Source organism: Dissoconium aciculare (genome assembly GCF_010015565.1).
Source record: "Dissoconium aciculare CBS 342.82 unplaced genomic scaffold K489scaffold_1, whole genome shotgun sequence".
In the NCBI taxonomy this organism is placed as follows: Eukaryota; Fungi; Ascomycota; class Dothideomycetes; order Mycosphaerellales; family Dissoconiaceae; genus Dissoconium; species Dissoconium aciculare.
In genome coordinates this window covers 924330-944275 of record NW_022984951.1, presented here as the reverse complement: position 1 = coordinate 944275, position 19946 = coordinate 924330, and the positions used below count along the sequence as shown (strand labels likewise).

The window sequence follows — 19946 nt, the reverse complement described above, 5'->3', positions numbered from 1 at the left end:
CAGTCTTATAGTATTAAAGTGTTATGCAAAGGAATTCATTATTATCATTACTAATAATTCGTTGGCGAAACTTCCCCCTGCACCAGTCCACTCTACCATACCAGACTATACCACACGCCATACCAGACTATACGCCGGAATCACTGTACGCCAGGCTATCCAACGCCCTACACCATCCCCGTACTCGCTTAGCCAACTCGTCATTCACGGGCGCAACGGCCATCCGGGAGTGCGCCTCTCTCTGTCTGTCCCGGTCTCTCTGTCTCTTCTCTCCCTTCTCTGAGCACAGCCCGAGCAGAGCGGTAGGTACTCACGTACCGTAGCATTCCATTCCAACCGTCGTCGACATACATCATTCCTTCTCATTGCGACGCTTCCTCTCCTTTGACCCTTCCTCACACAACAACACATCGATGCCCACCCAGTTCACCACCACCGACCTTTCTTCTCACCGCTACAGTTGAGGCTTCCGTCTCTGGTCACTCGCTTGGATCGTCATACCCCAGTTCGCTCTCACTCTTTCACTCTCTTTCTCCGCACCGCCACAGTTTTCCGCGCTCGGCGGCAACGGCACGTTGCTGTGGAATCAGGGGAGCCCGCTGTGCAGGAGAGAGAGCATCACGCACTGGTGCACAACAACATACCACCACCCCCACCTGGACAGTGTCCAACTCCAACCTCACCACCTCCCGCCATCATATCATAATCCCTCACAGATATGCGCTTCTTCTCAAGGACGCTATGCGGCGCTCTCGCCGCGACGCAAGCCGTCAACGCCCTCCAGCTCGATGTCAACAGCCCGGCTTCGATCAAGGCGGCCGCAGGCACAGTCGCCTACGGATTGATGGATTGGTACAAGGGCAACCTGACGGGTGGCATCCCGGGTCTCTTGCCCGGTCCCTACTACTGGTGGCAGGCGGGTGCCATGTTCGGCTCCATGGTCGAATACTGGTATTACACCGGAGATCCCACATACAACCCACAGGTCATCCAGGCCCTGCAATTCCAGGTCGGCCCCGATGATAACTACATGCCTCCCAATCAGTCCAAATCGCTGGGCAACGACGATCAGGCCTTCTGGGGCATGGCCGCCATGAGCGCGGCCGAGTTCAAATTCCAGAACCCACCTGCGGATCAACCACAATGGCTAGCGCTGGCGCAGGCCGTGTTCAACTCGCAGGCGCTGCGGTGGGACACCAGCACATGCGGAGGCGGCCTCCGATGGCAGATCTACACCTTCAACAACGGATACAATTACAAAAACTCCATCTCGAACGGCTGTTTCTTCAACATCGCGACCCGATTGGGTGCCTACACCAAAAACGCAACGTGAGTGCAGACCGGCTGGTGCGTGACGAGCGATTGGCGCGCGCCGAATACTGACCGCCATGCGACCTTCTAGCTTCTTCGATTGGGCCGACCGGATGTTCGACTGGGTGTCGACCATCGGCCTCGTCAACGGCACCGCTTCCCCCGGCAGCCTCTACGTCTACGACGGTTCCGACGACCTCCTCAACTGCACCGAGTTCGACCACGTCCAGTGGACGTACAACGCCGGCATCTTCATGCACGGCTGCGCCGTCATGTGGAACCAGACCACGGGCGCGACCCAGGCCCGGTGGGAGGCCCGCGTGCAGCAGTTCATGACCGGCCTGAACATCTTCTTCAAGGACACGGTCATGTTCGAGGTGGCGTGTGAGCCGCAGGCCAATTGCAATAACGATCAAAAGTCCTTCAAGGCTTACCTCAGCCGCTGGATGGCCCAGACCATCAAGGTCGCCCCCTGGACCCGGCCCACGCTCTACCCGCTCCTCCAGAGCTCCGCTCAGGCCGCGGCCAAGGCCTGCTCGGGCGGCAACGCCGGCACCACCTGCGGCATGAAGTGGACCACGGGCAACTACGACGGCGACTACGGCCCGGGCCAGCAGATGTCCGCGCTGGAGGTCATCCAGGCGAACCTGTTGGACGCCGTGGCCGGCCCCGTGTCGAACCTGACGGGCGGCACGAGCACGGGTAACAATCTGGCCGGTACCGGAGGTGAGTCCCTTTCCGTTTCTTTTATCCTCTCTTTCCGAGTGCGGAGAATAAAGGAGATGCATTCCCCCGTCTCTCTCACTCACACTCACACACACGCGAGAGAGAGAGAGAGGGAGAAAGGGAGAGAGTGGAAGAGAGAGAGAGTCCGTACTGACCACGTTTTTACCTCACAGGTGACAGGAACCCCCTCGCCCCGCTCAAGACCATCAGCACCGGCGATCGCGCCGGCGCAGGTATCCTCACGGCCATCATCATCGTCAGTCTCGTCGGCACGGCATGGTGGATGGTCGCTTGAAGAAAGAAGAGAAGCAGGGCGACCCAGGCCTTTCTTTCTGTCTTTGCTTCGACGACGGCAAACGGTTTTGTTGTTTTCATGCACATTCTTTTTCACTGATTATCATTCATGGATGGGGAAGGGCGGCGTCCACTTCTTCCGCTTGTTTCTTCTAACTCACCGTCACCAAGGGAAAAAAACAAATGGAATTGTACAAATGAAGAGAAAGAGAGATGATATTCTCTCTTGAGCCATCACGAAAGCGGTTTGTATATTTCCTTCCTTTCTTTCTCTCCTTTCTTTCTTTCCTTTCTTTCTTTCCTTCCTTCCTTTCTCATCCTTCTCTTCCTCCTTCTTCTCCTTCTTCTCCTCCTCCTCCATCTCATCCTCCCTTTCTATCCCTTCCTCCTCCACTTCCCGCTCCCTTTCCCTCTCTACCAGAAACCTCATCACGCCCCACCACCACCCAAAAAAAAGAAAAATTCGGAACGATATTGTCACGTCCGCAGCCACTATCCCCAGGGATACCCCCAAGGCTGTCCGGATCCTCATATTGTTTGACGTTCCCAGATGGAAAGTTCTTTTTTACTTTGCCGTGCGAAAAATTGCCTTGGTCTCGTTTTACTTCTCCCCCATCGATTCTGCAAGTCTCATGGCACGGCGACATCATTCCACCAAGAAAAATCCTAAAAGATGGAACATGAATCAGAAGGAAGAAGGAAGGAAGAGACAGAGAGAAGGAGAGGAAGACAGAGAGGAAGAGAAAGAAAGACAAGGGGGTTTTCCCCCTTTTTTACTCGTTTGCGTGGCATGCGTTTCCCTCTCTCCCTCTCTTTCTCTCTCCTTCTCTCTTTCTCTCTTTCTCTCTTTCTCTTTCTTTCTTCCTCTCTCTTTTTTCCCCTCTCCCTACCTCCTAGAAGATATCTATCCCAGAGAAAATCTTTACGGAGAATCTTACACAAAGATATCTTTCCAGAGAAAAGAAGCTGTTTTTGTATGGAGAATTGCACCCGAGTGGCTCACGTCGAGCAGGAGGTAGGATTGATTGATTGATTGATCGTGTGTGTGTGTGTGTGTGTGTGCGTGTGTGTGCCATTCGCTCGAAGATTTCTTCCCCCCCGCCCCCTCCCCCCTAGGTTCTGGTCCCTAATGTAAGCGTGTACCTGTCACAAACTCCCGTCCTCCGCGACACACCCAGCGTCGACATTTCGCTCCCTCTCCGCCTCTCCCCCAAACAGATGGGATCGTTCCGGTTTCCCGATCCTTTCTGCCATGTATATCCGACCGGACAGTGTGCGCTGTGGTTTGGTTTCCCATCGTCGAGATCCATGGCGCGCTCTCGGATATAACGAGCCTGTACAAATCTCTCGATCCTGCGGGGACTGTAATAGTGACAGACGATTCGTGCTCTGACCGTCCCGTCCCGCCGTCAACCATGATCTAAGCGGCAAACAGAAACATCCGAGTCGTTCCCAAATGCCGTACAGGGTGCCAGCAGTATTCCAATCAATCAATGATTCGATCAATCAATCAATCAGTCAATCAATGACCATGACGTCGTCCTCCGGGCGCCACGCCGCGACCTTCTCGTCGAACCGCCGCATGCTGCCGATGACCTCGTCGAGGACGGCCCGCTCCAGCATCGACGGCACCGCGTTCCCGATCTGCCTGCGGAGCGAGCTCCTGGGCGGTGAAGGTGCGCGTGCCGTCGGGGTGCAGGTCGCCCTTGCCGCCGCCGGTCGTGATGCACTGCGCGAGCGGCCGGTGCGGCGTGTACGGCCGGCCGCCCCTCGGCCGGTGTTGTCGCATGTGCGGCTCCTGGTGCGCCGGCAGGAGGCGCAGGCGGTCCGCGATGGTGACCCAGGGGAGGAGCGGGGGGCCCACGCCGTGGGTCGGCCGCGGGAAGGCCGGGAGGGGCTCGCCGGGGCAGGAGGCGATGATGAACAGCCGCTTGCGCGCGTGGGCGTTGCCCCACCGGGCCGCGTTCAGGATGGACCAGCGGGCCGAGTAGCCCTTGGACGTGAGTTCTCGGATCCAGGCGTCGAGGGTCGGACGGTGCCGCTCATCGCAGATCCCGTCCGCCTGTTCGAGGACGAGGGTCCGCGGGCGGCAGTGTTCGATAATGGGGCCGAGGGCGGACCACACGGCGGAGTTGGCGTCGTCGTTTCTCCCCGGCACGGTGTGGGCGCGGCTGAATGTCCGGCACGGGAAAGAGATGTGCAGGACGTCCACGCGGAACCCCGACCCCTGAAGAAACTCGAAGATGCTTTTGCAGATGACGTTCGCCCCGGGGAAGTTTCGGCGAAATGTCCGACAGGCGTCTTCGTCGTGGTCCTGTGGACTGTCAGCTGTGGGTGTTGGTGGGACGACCGGACCGGAGTCGACGGGTGGGACGCGAGGTCGTACTCACGACAGCGAAGTTGATCTTCAGACCAAGCCGGTCCGCAGCACTCGACGCCCCTCCGCCGCGGGAGCAGATGTCAGCCCAGGTGTATTGTTTCCTCCCGCTACGGAGCCGAAGCAGGAATGGAATCGAACTGACGTCGTCTGTTGTGGTGAGGTCGAACATTTCCGGCGACGTCCAGATGACATTCTGTTCGATATTCGGCATCGTCCTGCCACGGACCGAATCGACGTCGTCTTCTGTGAGGGTTATTATGGCGCCATCGTGCTTGCGGCCGATCCGCTTGTAATCGATATACTTGTGCCGACAGACGATTCGTGCGTCGCTTTCGAAGTGGGCTCTCCCGTCGTAGTCTGCGCGAGGCGAGCAAAAGGCTGGGTAGGGGGCGTTTGTGACGATGAGCTCGCGCACTGCCGACACATCTGCCGCAGAGCGGATGACCGACGAGCCGCGGATCGACGGATCAGAACTTCCACCAGTACTGTCCAAGATGGCCGAGACCTCATTGCGGTGTGCTTGAAGAAGGTGTCTCAGTTGACGATTCCGTCGCAGCAGGATCCCTCGGATCCTCGAGGCTGTCGGTGAACATGAGACCGGCACGATCCGCTCGATGAAGAGAAAGTCCCGATCTTTGAGCTCGACACACATTCCAACCACGAGATGCAACCCTTGCGGGCTCCGACAGATTTGCGAGCTTTGAAGCCGACAAGAGGCACGGAAGTCCATCTCTTCCCTCGCGCTTCTGCTTCCCAGATTCCTGAACTCGGCCGCGGAGAGTATGCGAAAGTCAGGGTCGCCAATCGAAACGTTCCCGATGTCGCTTTCCAATTCGAGCGAGACGGCATCATTCTCATTGTCATCGGAATCGAGCGAGATGACCTCTTTTCCGCCCGCCCCGTCAGGATCGAGCGAGGCGATATCATTCTCGGTCTCGTCGCCAGAGTCGACCAATACGATCAGGTTGTCCAGATCATACTGAGCTCCAAGCGAGACGATCACGTTGTTAGAATGTCTGTCGAAGGCCGCCATGACGTGAGAGAGCCAGTCGGACTAGTAGTCACATGTTAGCACTTCTAAAACTTGGGACAAATTGACTCCATCCCGTTTCGAAGAAAAGTAGGCTCTTGACACAAGCTCTCGTACCTTGTATAATAGAGCGATCCTTCTCTGACTCCGGGGCGCGCGCAAGCTTTGAGCAAATCAATAGTGACGGCAGTATGAATGCGTGATAGACATACTGTATGTGCGATACATAATGTATCCTCCGATAGTCAAGAGTAAGAGGTGAGGTGAGGTGGAGCAGGGAGTGGCGAATATATAATCGCGTATCCAACACGGACAAAGTGAATAGCCGTTCCAACTGAAACATCTCGACTGGCGGTAGGCGAGATGAAGGGATGGTGCGGGAAGTATCAGAGTGACTTGTGACTTGCTTGGTGGAGAAGTGACTCCCTTTCACTTTGGATATACAAGTTTCAGCCTGCTTGTGTCACCCGAGTATCCGGTTTCCCTCGGGATCGCGATGGTATCTAGATTTATATGATCACAGACTGAGGAAGACGCATGTTGTATCTACAGTAGTAGTCAGGCCATTCCCGGTGGTGATTGTGAGGTTTGCATGTGATCCATCGTTCAAGTCGCAATGTGAGCGAGGGGAATTTGTGTCTGTTCGTGATAATCATCATGCGAGAGTGACGATGATGGTGACAATAGACGATCAGGTGTAGTCTTTCGCACGTATTCGTATAAATGGAATACAGGTCTGGCCATCGCTGTTCTGTCGAGTTGAGTTTGAGTCGGGAATCGTTTGTCTGAGCGCTCGCGGTCAACGTGACGATGAAGCCTGGTCAGTCCACAAGCATCAATTCCGACCATTCGTCGTCGGCGAACTCGGGCGGGCGGATCTGATTCAAGGCTCTCAATCCGAAGCGATCTGAAAGGAAGAGGAGGGCGATCCGATCGTCCTTGCGCAGACGCAAGACCTGTTCGCCTCCCAGCACGCGCGCAAGCACCTTCCGGCGGGTGGCTTCGTTCAGGCCGATCTGGAACGAGAGGATCTCCTCGTCGGTCGCATCGTCGGGGATGCTCTGCGGCACGATCGCATACTCGGACATGTCCTGAACCTTTCGCCCGTCAGCATCGACTTTGCAGAATCGCTGGATGGTCAGCCCGACCCGGCCCAGTGCGATGACGATCTTACGCAGGGCGGAGCTCATGAGCAAATCGGCATTGTCGTTGAGGACGAACACCCCGATCGGGCGCAGGACGTATCTCATGCCATTTCCGAGCCTGGAGCTCAGCATATGTTGGGTCGAGGCTTCTCCGAAGAATTTCCCCACGAGATTGTGGATATTCTACATACTCGATGGATGATTGTCAGCTGGATCATGGCACGCACACAAGTATGAACGACGACAGAAGGTGACGAGGCTCACCCAAAGACGGACTTCTTTCATGGACAAGACCAGGTCTGCTCCCAGTGCCTGCCAGAGGTGTAACAACGCATCGATGTTGTTCACGAAATGGGCATTCAACGTCGTCGTCCCAAAGTACATCGGCAATGCTTCGCCACGGAAGAATCGATTGGTTCGGGTCAAGCCCGGCTGAATGTCACCACCGGCACCGAGAGTGACTGCGAAGTCGCTGTGGAAGACCAGGGAATAGATGTAATTCCTCAACTCGGGTGCGATGGTTGCCAGGGAAGGGGCGGACATGGTGAACGGCTTCACGTGATGCCCATCAGAGAGGCCGGGTTGCAGCAGGTGGTGGGTGATAGTGTAGTTGGAGGAATGGGAATTGATGAGCTGGACGGACATATAGATATGGATATGGATATGGATATGGATATATGCCTGTGGCAGAACAAGAACATGCTGCCTTCTTATATATATACAAATATATATATATATATATGTCGATGTATATCTAGGTATTTCGAGATCCATAGTTAGTCATCAGGTATATGGATTGATTGTCCAACACAGCACAACACAAATGAAGGATGGGCGCATGACACGACAATCAATAATAACACCGACATATCAATTGTCTTTGAAGTGCACCATGCACTGTATACTAGGGATATACACATTAGTATATGTCTGTATGGGGGCCGAAGCTAGACCGGCTTAGGAAGCTGTTTCGGACCTCTCTCTCTCTCCCTCTCAACTGTATGGAGCTTCAGCCTGGAAACTTTCACTGGACCTCGACAATCACCTCCATCGACAAGCACACACACACACACACACACACACACACACACAGCGAACGCATCTCCAGGCGAATCCGGCCTCACCACACCATGAGCGCCCTACGCGTCGCAAGGCTGCGCGCCGTCCGCCCACAACTATCGCCGCGATACCAAGCTCTCCGGAGACGCGAGTCGACCAATGCAAAGCCTCCACCAGAGCCAACGACCGTCACCGTCACGACCGATGCTGCCGCCGATCTTCCACCGTCACCGCCGCCAGCAGCGGGATCCACTCTCCCACCTCCTCCTCCTCCTCCGAGGCCATCCTTCTACCGCGAGAACCGCCTCCTCCTCTTCAGCGGCACCCTCGCCGTCACCCTCGGCTTCCTCGGCGCCAGCTTCGTGCTCTCCAACCTCAACCCGCCGCCGTTCCCCGAGCCCGGCAGCCACGGCGACGACGTCCTCATGGCGGACCTGCAGGCGCGCATCGACACCGACTTCAAGGTCAGCGTCATGCGCGGGAAATGCCTGGGCGCCGCCCGACAGCTCAAAGGCGACGAGGGGCCGGGGTGGGTGGAAGTGCTGCCCGCGGCATCGCCGGCGAGCTCCCAGGAACCGCCACCACCACCACCACCACCACCAGGGGATCGGAGAGACGAGGCCGAAAAGCCATACACCCTGATCACCACACCGCCTCTCCTCCAGAACCTCCAAGGCGCAGGCCGCCTCGGGGTCGAGCGGGTCTTCTGGCACCGCAGCGACCGGCAGCTCCTCGCCGTCGTCTGGTTCGGCGGCGGCCTCTCCGGCTGGCCGGGCGTGACCCACGGCGGCCTGCTGGCCACGGCGCTGAGCGAGAAGCTCCAGCTGGCCGCCCGCCTCTCGGAGCAGGAGGACCGGGCGGGCGGCGTGGGAGTCCCCCCGCAGGACCCTCTCGTCGCAGGGCCCGCGCGCACCCACGCCAGGATCCACGCGCCGCCCTCGCCTCCCACATCCTCATCGGCAACCGCACCCGCACCCGCGTCGGCACCGGACGTCGCCCAGCTCACCCTCAACTACCGCCGGCCGACCCGCGCCAACAGCTTCTACGTCGTGCGCGTCACGCCGGCCGACCACGCGAGCCGCAGCAGTGGGGGATCGCAGCGGGAGGCATACACCGCCACGATCGAGCAGATGTCCGGCGCCGTCTGCGTCGAAGCCACGGCGGTCGTCGCATCATCATCATCACCCCTGACCGGAGGAGGAGGGGGACGGGAGGTGGGCAGGAAGGTCTCGGAGAAGTATTCGCAGTTCAAACAGACGATGTGGCCCTCGCGGCAGGAACAGACGTCCAGCGCGCAGAACTAGGAGGGAACGGAAAAGGAAAGGGGAAAGGATGGCGATGATGCCTTTTACATAATTAAAAGTTTGGAGATTCCTCCTGCTTTTCCACTTTCCACTCCCCGGCTTTCTACCAGATTGGCGGCTGGCTGGGAGGGATCGCGGCCCCTTCGCCATCACGGCGGGGGATGATAGACGGCGCAAGGGTGTCGTGCAAGAGGTCGGTCGTCTAGAAAGAATCTCACAGAGAAATAATCATTTCATTTCGAAATCTCCGGGGAGAGAGAGGGAAAACAAAAAGGGGGGGCCGTAATCTAGGATATCACATGCAAACCCAAAATAAAAATAAAAAGTGGATCTGGACCCCAACAGAAAATGTCTTGCAAAACATCCGTCGTAATGCCATCTCCCTCCCCCCTCTCTCTGCCCCTCAGGTTCTGTTCTGTTCTTCTTCCGTACTGAAAACAATCGAAAGACGAAAAAAATCGCAAGACAAGCAACAACACCATGCGGAACCAGAAAAATGCAAATGCGGTCGTAAAAGGGGGATCGTAAATGTAATGGTTGTAGTATAGCGACTCTCTCATTGTCATGAATCGGCCGTGAATCAGAATTTGGATGTATGTGTGTGTATCTTTGAAGGACAGAGAAGTAAAAGTTGCGGAGAGACGCCGTGACGCGCGAGGAGGTTTCCATCGCCCCTTGGCGAAATCTTCTTCTCTTCGCCGCGAGTCGGAGGGGCGAGGAGGTCACGCCCCTCAGTCCGAATCGGACCGTTTCGCCGGGAGCGCGGGCATCGGCGGGATCTCATCGGCCTCCCGCGCGGGCTCGAGGACAGACTGGGAGCGGTGGTGGGAGTTGGCGCCCCAACTGGCCCGCTTGTTCAGCGGGCGCGGTTCGCGGTCCAGGTCGTCCGCCTCGTGCATCATGTAGGAGTTCCGGGACGCCGGGCGGGAGGAGGAGTCGGCGCGCGGGCGGGAGCTCGGCATGGGGACGTTCTCGAACGCGCGGGTGGGTGCTTGTTCGAAGCTCTCGCGAGGTCGGACGGCGGCCGGACTGCTGCCCAGGGAGTGGCGGAAATGTTTGCGGCTCGGGCTTTTCGCCTGGTCGAGTGTTGGAGAGGGCGGGGTGATCTCGTGGTGGATCGGGGGTCGGGATATATCTAGTGATCCGTTTTCGCGGGCGTTGTATTCACGATCCGCAAAGGCTGGCATGTCCCTGGTGCTCCAGCTGGGTCGGTGAGGTCGTGCACCATACGGTAAGCTTGCCTGACTGCGCACGCTCATGATACTTGCCGGTCGGGACGATCCCCCCATGTTCCGGCCGACAGAAGCGCCCATCGTTGGTGATCGAGGTTGGTCGTAATCCAGACTGATCCTCGAATTATCAACCCCTGACTGCATCTCGGTTGTGAAATCCGCATCTTCATCCTCAATCTTGGTAAGACGGCGGGTGTTGCGCACTTCAAACCCAGGAACAGGCTCCGGGGGTGGTACCGGCTTGACCTTGACCTTCTTCACCTTCTTTGGCTTGGGTCCAGCCGGGAGATCGTTGACAACACGATCCAGGTGGTCAAAATATTTCTCTCGTCTGGCCGCCCATTTCCGTGGTCGGAAATCCTCCTGGTTGCGTGAAACTGACATGTAAGAGCTGATGGCGCCTAGGAGAATGGCGACCAGAGTGATGATGACCAGGATTCCCTGAATGACGATGATGACTATTCCGATCGCCGTGGTGATGATCCGGCCAACGTTGAATTGGATGAGGAAAGCCAGAGACAGGCCCAAGGTGGCAACTTTGCTGAAGCTCAGACACCACACGACGATGAAATTGAGACGCTGGCCTTCGAAAGGTCGTGCCCAAATGATGAACCCCCAGGCGACAACCTCGATCACCAAGAGTCCAATGACTTGCGTCATCGGGGCGCCAGAGGAGCCGCCGTAGAACGCGGCCCTCAGGAACTCGTAGCCCAACCAGAAAGTGAAGAACCACCACCTGGTGCGTCGGAAGCGGGCGGCAAGCCAGCCAAACTTTTTGATGTATTCTTCATCGTCGTGGATGCCGACGGGTGCTGGATCCTCCAAGATGCTGACATCGGTCGACTTCAGAGTTTTATCTTCTCCAATCTCGCTCAAATCCGGTTGGGCAACAGCCGTTGGGTCCGCCTTTGCCCTGCGCAACCAAGGGATCTTCCCGAGGATCGTGGTCCTTTCAAACTTTCGACCAGCGGGGCGAACAACGCCAGTCTTGTGCTTTTGGGACCGCACGGCGTATAGCGCAGCGCCCAACATCCCCACGAAGAAAATGATGAAGAAGATGGCGGCAATCGCGTTGACGGCAGCGCTGGTCGGATAGGTGAATTGGAACATGGTCAAGAACATGATCATGAAAAACGCAATGAAGCAGGTGCGAAGACCAGCAAGTCCGGCATATCCAATCCAGTGCTCACGGAAGAATCGAAGCCGGTTGACTTTGACGAATTTGATGCGAATGAGCGCTTCGACCAGCCATTTGAAGAGTACGACAGCGCCGACGACGCTGAACAAGAGGATGAGAAACCAGAGGAGGCCAGTCATGAAGGCGTTGCTCAGGCGGATCTCCTCCAGGGACAGAGTTCCAGCGAATCCGGAGAAGTTTCCGGGAAGCGGCAGGCCCTCGTAGACCTTGTGTCCGTACCAGCTGTAGCCAGTGCTTGCATCAGCGATCACATCGCGAGACATCAGTCTTTGGGCCAGACGCTTCTCGATGGTGTGCTGCGTCAGGTCGCTCTCGAGAAGCATCGACGAGTCCCTTTCATAGATCGAGGAGGCGATTCCGCGGCCGATTACAGAGTTTGCGACGTGGTCGACCGCCGAAGATATGGCCCGTCCATAGATCGAACTGGCACGGAAACCTCCGCCGAATGAACTGGATTGCGCCGAGCCCGCTTGCGCGGCGCCCACGCGCGTGGTGTTGCCGACCGAGTTGCCGATCACGCTATCAATGCTGCTCTGCATGCTAGCAGTCCGGATCATGCCACCGGCCCAAGCGAAATTGCTCCACCACGCAACCAACACAGAAGGCCAGTTGAGGGAGAGTGCACCGCTGAAGAAGATGTGCTGGAACACAGCAAAGACCACACCGACAGACATCGAATGAGCGTAGTGTAATCGCATCGTCGTGATGGATTCTCCGTAGATCGCAGTGGCGAAGGAGGCCAGCACAGCGATCATGGCGAAGACGCCGAGAGTGGTGCCCACGGCCTGGGGTTGACCGAAAGAGGCTCCGTTGGTGACGACGGCGGAGTAACACGAAATTTGTTGTTGGGTGTCGTTGGAGAAGATGCGGAGGATCGCCTCGCCCTCGAAGTCGGGAATGCTCAGGGCAATGGCAGGGATGTTCTCCACGTCAGATGGTGCCACGGGGATGATGCCCTGGGCGGAGATGGGAACAGAGCTATTGACGGGACACAGGCTATGTAGAACGATCAACATCAGCCAAAGCGCAATCCACTCCCTAAGCAAAAGATACTCACCTGGCGATATTCGCGCGGCACGGATTGAAGACCAAGTCGAAGCGACGCTGACCGTATGCGAACACTCCAATGTACATCATCAGACTCTGGTTGTAGAGGTTGGAGTTGCCTGCCAAATGGAAGACGACAGTCATATTGTCCTGGTAGTACGCAGCATCGAAGCGGTAGAGATCAATGGCGCTGCCTCCCATGCACTCTCCAAAGTTTTGCGTGTATAGAGCGGGTCTCCGGTTATCTTCCAAAGCGATCGCGTTACCATCCGTTCCGACGTATGTGACGTATCGTGGTCCACCGCTGGAGGACTGTGCTTGTGCGACATGCAAGAAGCCGAGGCACGCGAACAGGACCAAGAGGCCCATTCGTAACCGCGAAATCATGTCGACGGAATATGAAGTCACTCTCGGCCAGTTTCAAGGGCGGCTTATGGTATGGCAGGACGCCAAAGGTGGAAATTCGTTTCCTGATCAGTCGCCGAATATATCTCGAGTCGGGGAATAATCCTGTGTGGTATGACGCAGCGCTGGCTCTGATTGCGGGAGTTCCTCAGGAATCCGGTGGGTCCGCGGCCGCAGACTGTGATACCGCGAACGTCCGCCTCTTCCGAGATATCTGGGAGAATGAACGGTCCTAAGCCAGGCAGCACGGCGAGTTTGGAGAGGCGACTAGGTCAAGCCGAAGCCGTCAGTCGTAGAGGTGAGGAGGTTGTCGGTGACGGCTATCGACATATTGTTCGGCGACAGCGACGACCAACGTTCCAAATGGCGCGAGAAAGAGTGGTGAAGAAGAGAGAAGAGGAGGTGCAAGGCAAATGGTGAGCGATATCGACGACAGCCGTTGGAATGGGCTGCTTGTGACGGCGGTAGTGCGCAAAGGATGGTGGACTGTAGTTCACAGAGGTGTGGTGTGGTGTGGTGTGGTGTGTGTGTGGACGTGGACGTGGACGCAGTGGTGGTGGTGGTGAGCGAGCAGCACTACAGTGGTGTCGTCAGTGGTGGTGGTGGTGGTGGAAGCCGCGACTTTCCTCTGGAGTGTCCGCCTTTCCTTGCGCGGTCCCGCTGACTGACTTCGGGTCGGTCGGGGCAGAACATACAGTCTCCAGCTACTGGTGCATCACGTACGATGATTCTACGATATGTTGACCAGGTATTCCCATGATACACGGGACTGTCTCTGCTGGTTTATGACTACTAGGTATGTTCTCATCACCATCACGTTGCAGCGTATGTTCCTGCCGCCGCGCCCGCTGCCATTCAGCTGTTTGGGCAAGAGGGGAGGACGGGAAGAGATGGATCCTGTGCATACCTAGGTGAGTACTCACGTCCTGTACATTCCCATGCACCGGACAGGACTTCTTTCATACGGTAATAACAACTAGGTCCTGTGGCGGATGGAGGTAATGGACTGCCCCTGCCACCCGCTGCTAATAACTGTTGTTCCTTCCATTGGGCATAAAGGGCTAGTGAGGATGCTAAGAAGAAGCTGCTGCTCTTGGCTTGACACGGGCGTCTGACTCCAGAACGATTTGACGAAAGTTCCGCCGAGAGCCGTCCAAGCCGGATTCCAAGCTTCGACTGCAGGGCATTGTCATCATCATCATTCTCATCGACGGGATCTTTCCAGCCCCGATCTCCGCCCTCCTCCTCATCATCATCATCATGAATGCGATCTTGTGAACAACCGTGAACGGCGATGATGGGTTGCGCGGCGCTCTGGGCGGAACACAGCCAAGAGACTTTCCTCACTCGCGAGTTCTGATGTGATGCGTCACCGTGTCCCATAGGGATGTTTCATCGCACATGCCAAACCAAACAACTCCCTGAAGCGAGACCAACCAGAAAGAAAAAAAAAAGAACCCCCCTCTGATTTCTCCTCTTTTCAGTAGCCGGGCGCAGGCCATTTCCGAACGGAAGGGCGAGCTGCCGTTGGAGAAATCCTGTTACATACCGTACAAGCGCTGGCGGCGAAAAGGGAGACGGAATTGAGGACTAGGCGGATCGATGATGGCAGATGGAGCTAACGACACAGCAATCTGAAGTTTATCGACTCGTACTGTAGTATGGAATATGGATTGTCCTGCCTGTGCTGGACAGATCCAAACCATGTTCCAGGTACAGAACAATCGAACGGCGTTTGTGCACTGCTCTCCTGGGTTCCCGGGCGTACCGGATCGTGATTCGAGCCCATCGTGGTCCTGCTGTACCGTATCGACACGCAGTACCAAGACATCGGCGCGCAATTGGACAGGTGTAGGGCAAACCATGCTCCTTCCCACACGCACACTACAGTCACTGTACACGCCCAGAGCCGTCCCTCCCATCCACAGGCGCATCCATCCAGATATGCGGTGGCAATGATGATAATAATAATAATGCGCCGTCGTGCTTTGTTCCCGTCGCGCACGTGTCGGACGGGGTTTGCAGATCGGCAAAGGCAGATAGATGGGCGCGGGCCTGGGGAAGCGACAGAAGAGAAAGGACGGCGCGGGCGCTCTTCAGCTGCAGCAATTCGGGAGAGGGAGGGAGGCATGCCTGCAATCCGTATTGGAAGGATTTCGCCCAAGAGTTGCCCATTCAGCCCGCCCGTCCCGAGGAACGCTCCGGAACGACGCGAGAGAGAGAGGGAGGGTGGGGCACATTTCTGGATGTGGTCCAACCGCCCGCGGCTGCTGATGACACTCGATCGTCGGTCAGTCAGATCTCTCACGTCGGCTCCAAACCGCATCGTCCCGTCTTAAGGAATTATGCCGTACACGATGCATAAATAGAGTCATGCTCTATGCACCGATGCTCACAGGAACGGCGGGCACGAGATCGAGTGTGTATCGTTATACTGTCAGAAGCGCGTCGATGAATACCCGAAAAGAAAGTACATGGGTGCTGCCTCCTACATCAACATGACGAGATTCCCAGGAGAAGCATGCGCCCCCAAGCTGCACGTTCGCTCATCCCCAGCCATCGTGCCCTCCAGTAGAGAGACGGATGACTGCTAGACGAATACCGAAGCCGGGATCCTGGGAATGACGTGTATGAACTGTCACTTTGTAATCATACCTAGGTATCTAGGTGCTGGTACAGCCCATCATACAGTACTGCTGTGGGGAACATGCACCCTTTGTCGTACTGGAGAGAGAGAGTGCCCGGGGTCCACCGCTGCCGTTGTTCAGACCGACCGACCGACCGGCCGACCGACAGACAGACAGACACATCTGACGGACGGGTGGAGCTCCACCACGGCAGCACCTGCCCCCCACAACAGCATCTCACCTCTGCCCAAGTCGCGTAAATTTCCCACAGATGTCGCGGCGGCGGCGGTGGAAGCAGGGGGGTGGATGGAAAACAGTCCTAGGACGGTCTCATGATTCCACAGCATCGTCACCATGTCTCTCACAGTATATCCGTCCAGTTTGACATTTCCTTCTACGGTACGATAGAGCCCTATCTACGCACCTGCATCCATCCATCAATCAATCCATCAACCACAGGTGGATTTCCCTACCATCCATCTGCACATCGCTCGGTACACATTAAGGTATTGTTCCTCTCGCACGCGACCAAAAGTCCCCGCCCATGAGAGGCAACCGCCGCATCACGGGCGTCGTCGTCGCGCCGCTGCAGTCAATCAGTCTATTCTTCTCCTCTGCGTCGACCATTCGGTCTGACCTCCGCCCCGAACCTCTCTCAGAGACATTCCTCTCCCACCCCGAACTTTTACACCATCGTTGTGTGTTTGTGTCTGTGTGCGTGTATGTGTCTGTATGTCTGTGTGTCTGTCTGTCTGTCTGTCTGTCTGTCTGTATGTCTGTGTCTGTGTGCACGCGTGGGCGCCTGGGCCTCACGGGCGTCGTCATGGCCGTTGGGAATCTCACGCCCACGGGCATTGTGGAAAGTTTAAACCCGGTTTGTCCACCATTCTTTCATTGCCATAAAAACAAATTATTGCTGCTGCAAATGTCCGAAGGGATGGCGGAGAGAGGGAGGGAGGGAGGAAATCGTCCGGTTCTGCAGCGTGTGGATTCATCCGCTCCTCGAACACCATCTGCTGGGCTCTCTGTGGACTCTCATGTAGTGTCATACTGTTCTATGCATCTCTCTCGGGCGGGTCGTGTGGATTCCTGTGATGTGAGATATTATACAGTCACCTAATCGGTGACATTGTAGACACAGACACAGACATAAACACAGATAAGACATTCATGTCTGTTATCCTTTCGTGCATCCATCATCTGGAATTGTGGCCTCCAGCCCGCGAGTGCGCCTTGTGACTGGTGTTGGTGTTGTGGATGAATTGACAGCTTCGCCGCAGCAGAACCTTGTATTGACAACATCACACGAAACGAACGGCTTATGAGCTATATTACGTATCTCACGCATTCGGTCACGATCTCCCATCGAGAGATTGGCGCCGACGGTCCAGTGATTGTCGCGATATCTCGCTGCCCAGGTGAACCTGAAATGTGCGTCTTAGGGTTGGTGCTGGGGCGGTCGACATCAGTCATCCGCCCAATGACCCCTGCTTTATTTTGCAGTGATAAAGGCGGGATGATGTATGATCGGTGGCAGATGTGCTATGGCAATGGGGAATTTCCGAGCACGGTAGTCGATTGGAGCAAGCGATGTATCCATGTGATGGTCTTATGTCTATCGAGAAACCCTTCCCATACGCGTCGAACTTCGCTCCGTCGTCACCGTTGAGGGACGTGGACAGTGTAATAGCAACGCGACCGCCGCCTCCTGACAAACGCCAACATCCGACCCATCATTGCGCCGCCCCCGAATCGATCCGTCCTCCGTGCGCCGTGAATGCACTCGTCCCGTCATGTCCCACCCATTACTGGCCGTCGTTGATGTTGAACAGGGCAATGTCCTGACTGTCGCTCACCTGACGCGCGGGCGGTTCTGGTCGGCTCGCTTCCGCCAGGCTGTTCTTGCGATCAACATCCTCCTTGCTGGGCAGTCGGCCCTCTCCATCGGAGCCGCTGTCCCGGGCAACGACCTCACCATGGTCATCGACCTCGACGCCGTTGGTCGCCATTTTGACGTCCATCTCGGTGGCGCGGCCACTGGCTACGGCCTGCACCGCTTGCTCTCGGACCTTGATTTTCCTCGTCTCACCTCGAACCTGCTCGAGGTGCTTGAAGTAGTCCTCTCCCACAGGAGTGACGTACTTGCCATTAAAGACACCGACTTCGAATTCCTGCGTCTCGGCGCCGCGTGGGCTGTCGTTCGCGCAGGCAGAGACGAGGTCTGGTAAGTCTTGGTAGATGACTGCGTCGGCTCCGATGAGCTCGGCGATGTCCTTAGCAGAGCGATCGTGGGCGACAAGCTCATTTGTGCTGGCGAGGTCGATGCCGTAGATGTGAGCATGTGTGATCGGAGGCGCACAACTGCTGAAGTAGACCTTCTTCGCTCCAGCTTCCCGCGCCATGCTAACGATTTCGCGAGAGGTGGTTCCTCGGACGATACTGTCGTCGACCAAGAGGACGTTTTTGCCCGCAAACTCCAAGGGGATGGCATTCAGCTTCGCGCGGACACCACGTTGTCGCGCCTTTTGTGAAGGCATGATGAATGTGCGGAAGATGTATCGGTTCTTGATGAAACCTTGACAGTATGGCTTCTTGAGATGCTTGCTCACTGCGTATGCCGAAACAAGCGAAGTCTCTGGAATGGGAATGACCGCATCGATCTCCTTGAGCTCTTCAGGAGAGATCTGCTTCTGGATGGTCTCAGCAAGATTGTAGCCCATAATCTGTCGGCTGCGATAGACTGAAATGCCGTCGATCGTACTTTCGGGACGAGCGAAGTAGACATATTCAAAAATGTCGGGAGCGTATGCCTGTTGTGGAGCGACCTGCGCGAATATAGGCTTCTGTCCCTTCTCGATAATTACTGCTTGGCCCGGCAGAATATCCTTGATGTTGCCATAGCCATTTTGGCTCAGGGCGACCGACTCTGAAGCCATCATGTAATCCTTGCCGCCTTCGACCTCAGCCGAATTGCGCTCACCGAGAACCATAGGCCTGATGCCATAGCTGTCGCGGAAGCCGATCAGACCAAATCCGGCAATCATGGCTGTGCATGCCCATCCACCTTCGCATCTCTTGTACATCCTCTCGAGCGCGGAAAAGCAATCATTGGCATTCACACGAGCCTTGCCCGTCTCGTTGAGTTCTGCCGCGAAGATGTTCAGCATGAGTTCACTGTCGGACTCGGTGTTGATGTGTCGGTGGACGTGTTGGTCCAGGTATTCCTTGAGCGCCGGCGCATTGATCAAGTTGCCGTTGTGTGTGAGACAGATACCATAAGGTGAATTGACATAGAACGGCTGAGCTTCAGCATTGGCGCTGCTGCCTGCGGTCGGGTATCGGAGATGTCCCAAACCCATGTATCCCGGAAGGTCTGGAACTCGCTTGCCATCTTGAAAGACCTTTGAAGCGAGACCATTGCCCTTGCATTGGTAGATCTTTCCGCCTTTTGAACAAGTCGCGATACCACAGGCGTCCTGACCACGGTGCTGAAGATAGAAGAGAGCTTGGTGTAGTTCGGGCGCGGCGTCCGAGGACGTCGCCGCCAAAATGACCGCAAGGATACCACACATCTTGATTGTGAGAAGCCGTTCGCAACCAGCGCGCAGCGGTTTCAGACTGTATCTTTGAACGGCGTCAGTCACGAGATCATCCAGTGACAAAGTCCGATTGTGCACATCAGGGCAAATGGGAATTGGAGCAATCAGTAAGACAAATTTTTCGACTCATGAGGATCTGAAGTCTAACATCTTTAAATTTTGTCGTTCATCATGTAGCAGCCAATTGCAGGTGATCGGTAGGGGAAAAAGAGTCGCATAAAATCGCACGACTCACCTATAGACCAGAGCTCTGCGGTCTCTAGGATATGTGAGTGAGTAGATGGAGTGAAGCTCAAAAGCGGCAGTCGCGAGGCATTCAGTGATCGAAAAGTTCCATGATCAGGAGGAGGATTGTGTGAGGAATCGGTCAATTCCAGGAACGAGGAGATGTAGTAGCTCGAGGAGACCAAGAGCAGCTGTCGAGCAACTTATCGCTGCTGCGTGACCGACACATTTTTTGCTTATCCCTCCTCCACCGCCTACGGGAAAAATTTCCCTTGTGCCTTAATCAAGCTTGAAAAACGGAGGTTAAGCCGCGCCGATGTGACCCGCGGTCGGCGAAATGGGCGCCTCCCGTCGTCTTCCGAAC

At 56.2% G+C, this 19946-nt stretch overlaps 9 protein-coding genes across 9 annotated transcripts; 3 read left to right on the top strand and 6 right to left on the bottom strand.

Annotated features, from left to right (window-relative positions):
- Positions 1-718: 718 nt before the first annotated feature.
- K489DRAFT_309553 (glycoside hydrolase family 76 protein) lies at positions 719-2332 on the top strand (the record flags this gene model as incomplete). Its single annotated transcript, XM_033600643.1, has 3 exons — positions 719-1329; positions 1403-2037; positions 2211-2332. The coding sequence occupies 3 exons, from the start codon at positions 719-721 to the stop codon at positions 2330-2332; spliced, it is 1368 nt and encodes a 455-aa protein (XP_033464239.1).
- A 1521-nt stretch (positions 2333-3853) lies between these two features.
- K489DRAFT_366387 (S-adenosyl-L-methionine-dependent methyltransferase) lies at positions 3854-5744 on the bottom strand (the record flags this gene model as incomplete). The annotated part of the gene is made up of 2 exons (XM_033602771.1): positions 3854-4645; positions 4722-5744. The coding sequence occupies 2 exons, from the start codon at positions 5742-5744 to the stop codon at positions 3854-3856; spliced, it is 1815 nt and encodes a 604-aa protein (XP_033464238.1).
- An 818-nt stretch (positions 5745-6562) lies between these two features.
- Positions 6563-7531, bottom strand: K489DRAFT_366386 (uncharacterized protein; the record flags this gene model as incomplete). Its single annotated transcript, XM_033602770.1, has 2 exons — positions 6563-7069; positions 7151-7531. The coding sequence occupies 2 exons, from the start codon at positions 7529-7531 to the stop codon at positions 6563-6565; spliced, it is 888 nt and encodes a 295-aa protein (XP_033464237.1).
- A 337-nt stretch (positions 7532-7868) lies between these two features.
- K489DRAFT_375284 (uncharacterized protein) lies at positions 7869-9708 on the top strand. Its single transcript, XM_033603651.1, has one exon. The coding sequence runs from the start codon at positions 8017-8019 to the stop codon at positions 9247-9249; it is 1233 nt and encodes a 410-aa protein (XP_033464236.1). The 5' UTR covers positions 7869-8016; the 3' UTR covers positions 9250-9708.
- A 272-nt stretch (positions 9709-9980) lies between these two features.
- Positions 9981-13113, bottom strand: K489DRAFT_366384 (TRP-domain-containing protein; the record flags this gene model as incomplete). Its single annotated transcript, XM_033602769.1, has 2 exons — positions 9981-12675; positions 12737-13113. The coding sequence occupies 2 exons, from the start codon at positions 13111-13113 to the stop codon at positions 9981-9983; spliced, it is 3072 nt and encodes a 1023-aa protein (XP_033464235.1).
- Positions 13114-13986: 873 nt separating this feature from the next.
- Positions 13987-14514, bottom strand: K489DRAFT_366383 (uncharacterized protein; the record flags this gene model as incomplete). Its single annotated transcript, XM_033602768.1, has 1 exon — positions 13987-14514. The coding sequence occupies one exon, from the start codon at positions 14512-14514 to the stop codon at positions 13987-13989; it is 528 nt and encodes a 175-aa protein (XP_033464234.1).
- A 117-nt stretch (positions 14515-14631) lies between these two features.
- On the bottom strand, positions 14632-15538 carry K489DRAFT_9103 (uncharacterized protein). The gene has a single exon (XM_033609036.1). It carries the CDS (start codon positions 15455-15457, stop codon positions 14750-14752), a length of 708 nt encoding a protein of 235 aa, XP_033464233.1. The 5' UTR covers positions 15458-15538; the 3' UTR covers positions 14632-14749.
- Positions 15539-16128: 590 nt separating this feature from the next.
- On the top strand, positions 16129-17000 carry K489DRAFT_375282 (uncharacterized protein). The gene has a single exon (XM_033603650.1). The coding sequence runs from the start codon at positions 16491-16493 to the stop codon at positions 16659-16661; it is 171 nt and encodes a 56-aa protein (XP_033464232.1). The 5' UTR covers positions 16129-16490; the 3' UTR covers positions 16662-17000.
- A 72-nt stretch (positions 17001-17072) lies between these two features.
- On the bottom strand, positions 17073-19714 carry K489DRAFT_375280 (glutamine phosphoribosylpyrophosphate amidotransferase). The gene is made up of 2 exons (XM_033603649.1): positions 19593-19714; positions 17073-19382 (listed from the first exon to the last, which is right to left on the bottom strand). The coding sequence occupies exon 2, from the start codon at positions 19328-19330 to the stop codon at positions 17564-17566; it is 1767 nt and encodes a 588-aa protein (XP_033464231.1). The 5' UTR covers positions 19331-19382; positions 19593-19714; the 3' UTR covers positions 17073-17563.
- Positions 19715-19946: the final 232 nt, after the last annotated feature.

Coding starts and splice junctions, on each gene's coding strand:
- K489DRAFT_375284 (XM_033603651.1), top strand. CDS start 8,017: ATGAGCGCCCTACGCGTCGCAAGGCTGCGCGCCGTCCGCCCACAACTA.
- K489DRAFT_9103 (XM_033609036.1), bottom strand. CDS start 15,457: ATGCGGTTTGGAGCCGACGTGAGAGATCTGACTGACCGACGATCGAGT.
- K489DRAFT_375282 (XM_033603650.1), top strand. CDS start 16,491: ATGTCTGTGTGTCTGTCTGTCTGTCTGTCTGTCTGTCTGTATGTCTGT.
- K489DRAFT_375280 (XM_033603649.1), bottom strand. CDS start 19,330: ATGTGTGGTATCCTTGCGGTCATTTTGGCGGCGACGTCCTCGGACGCC.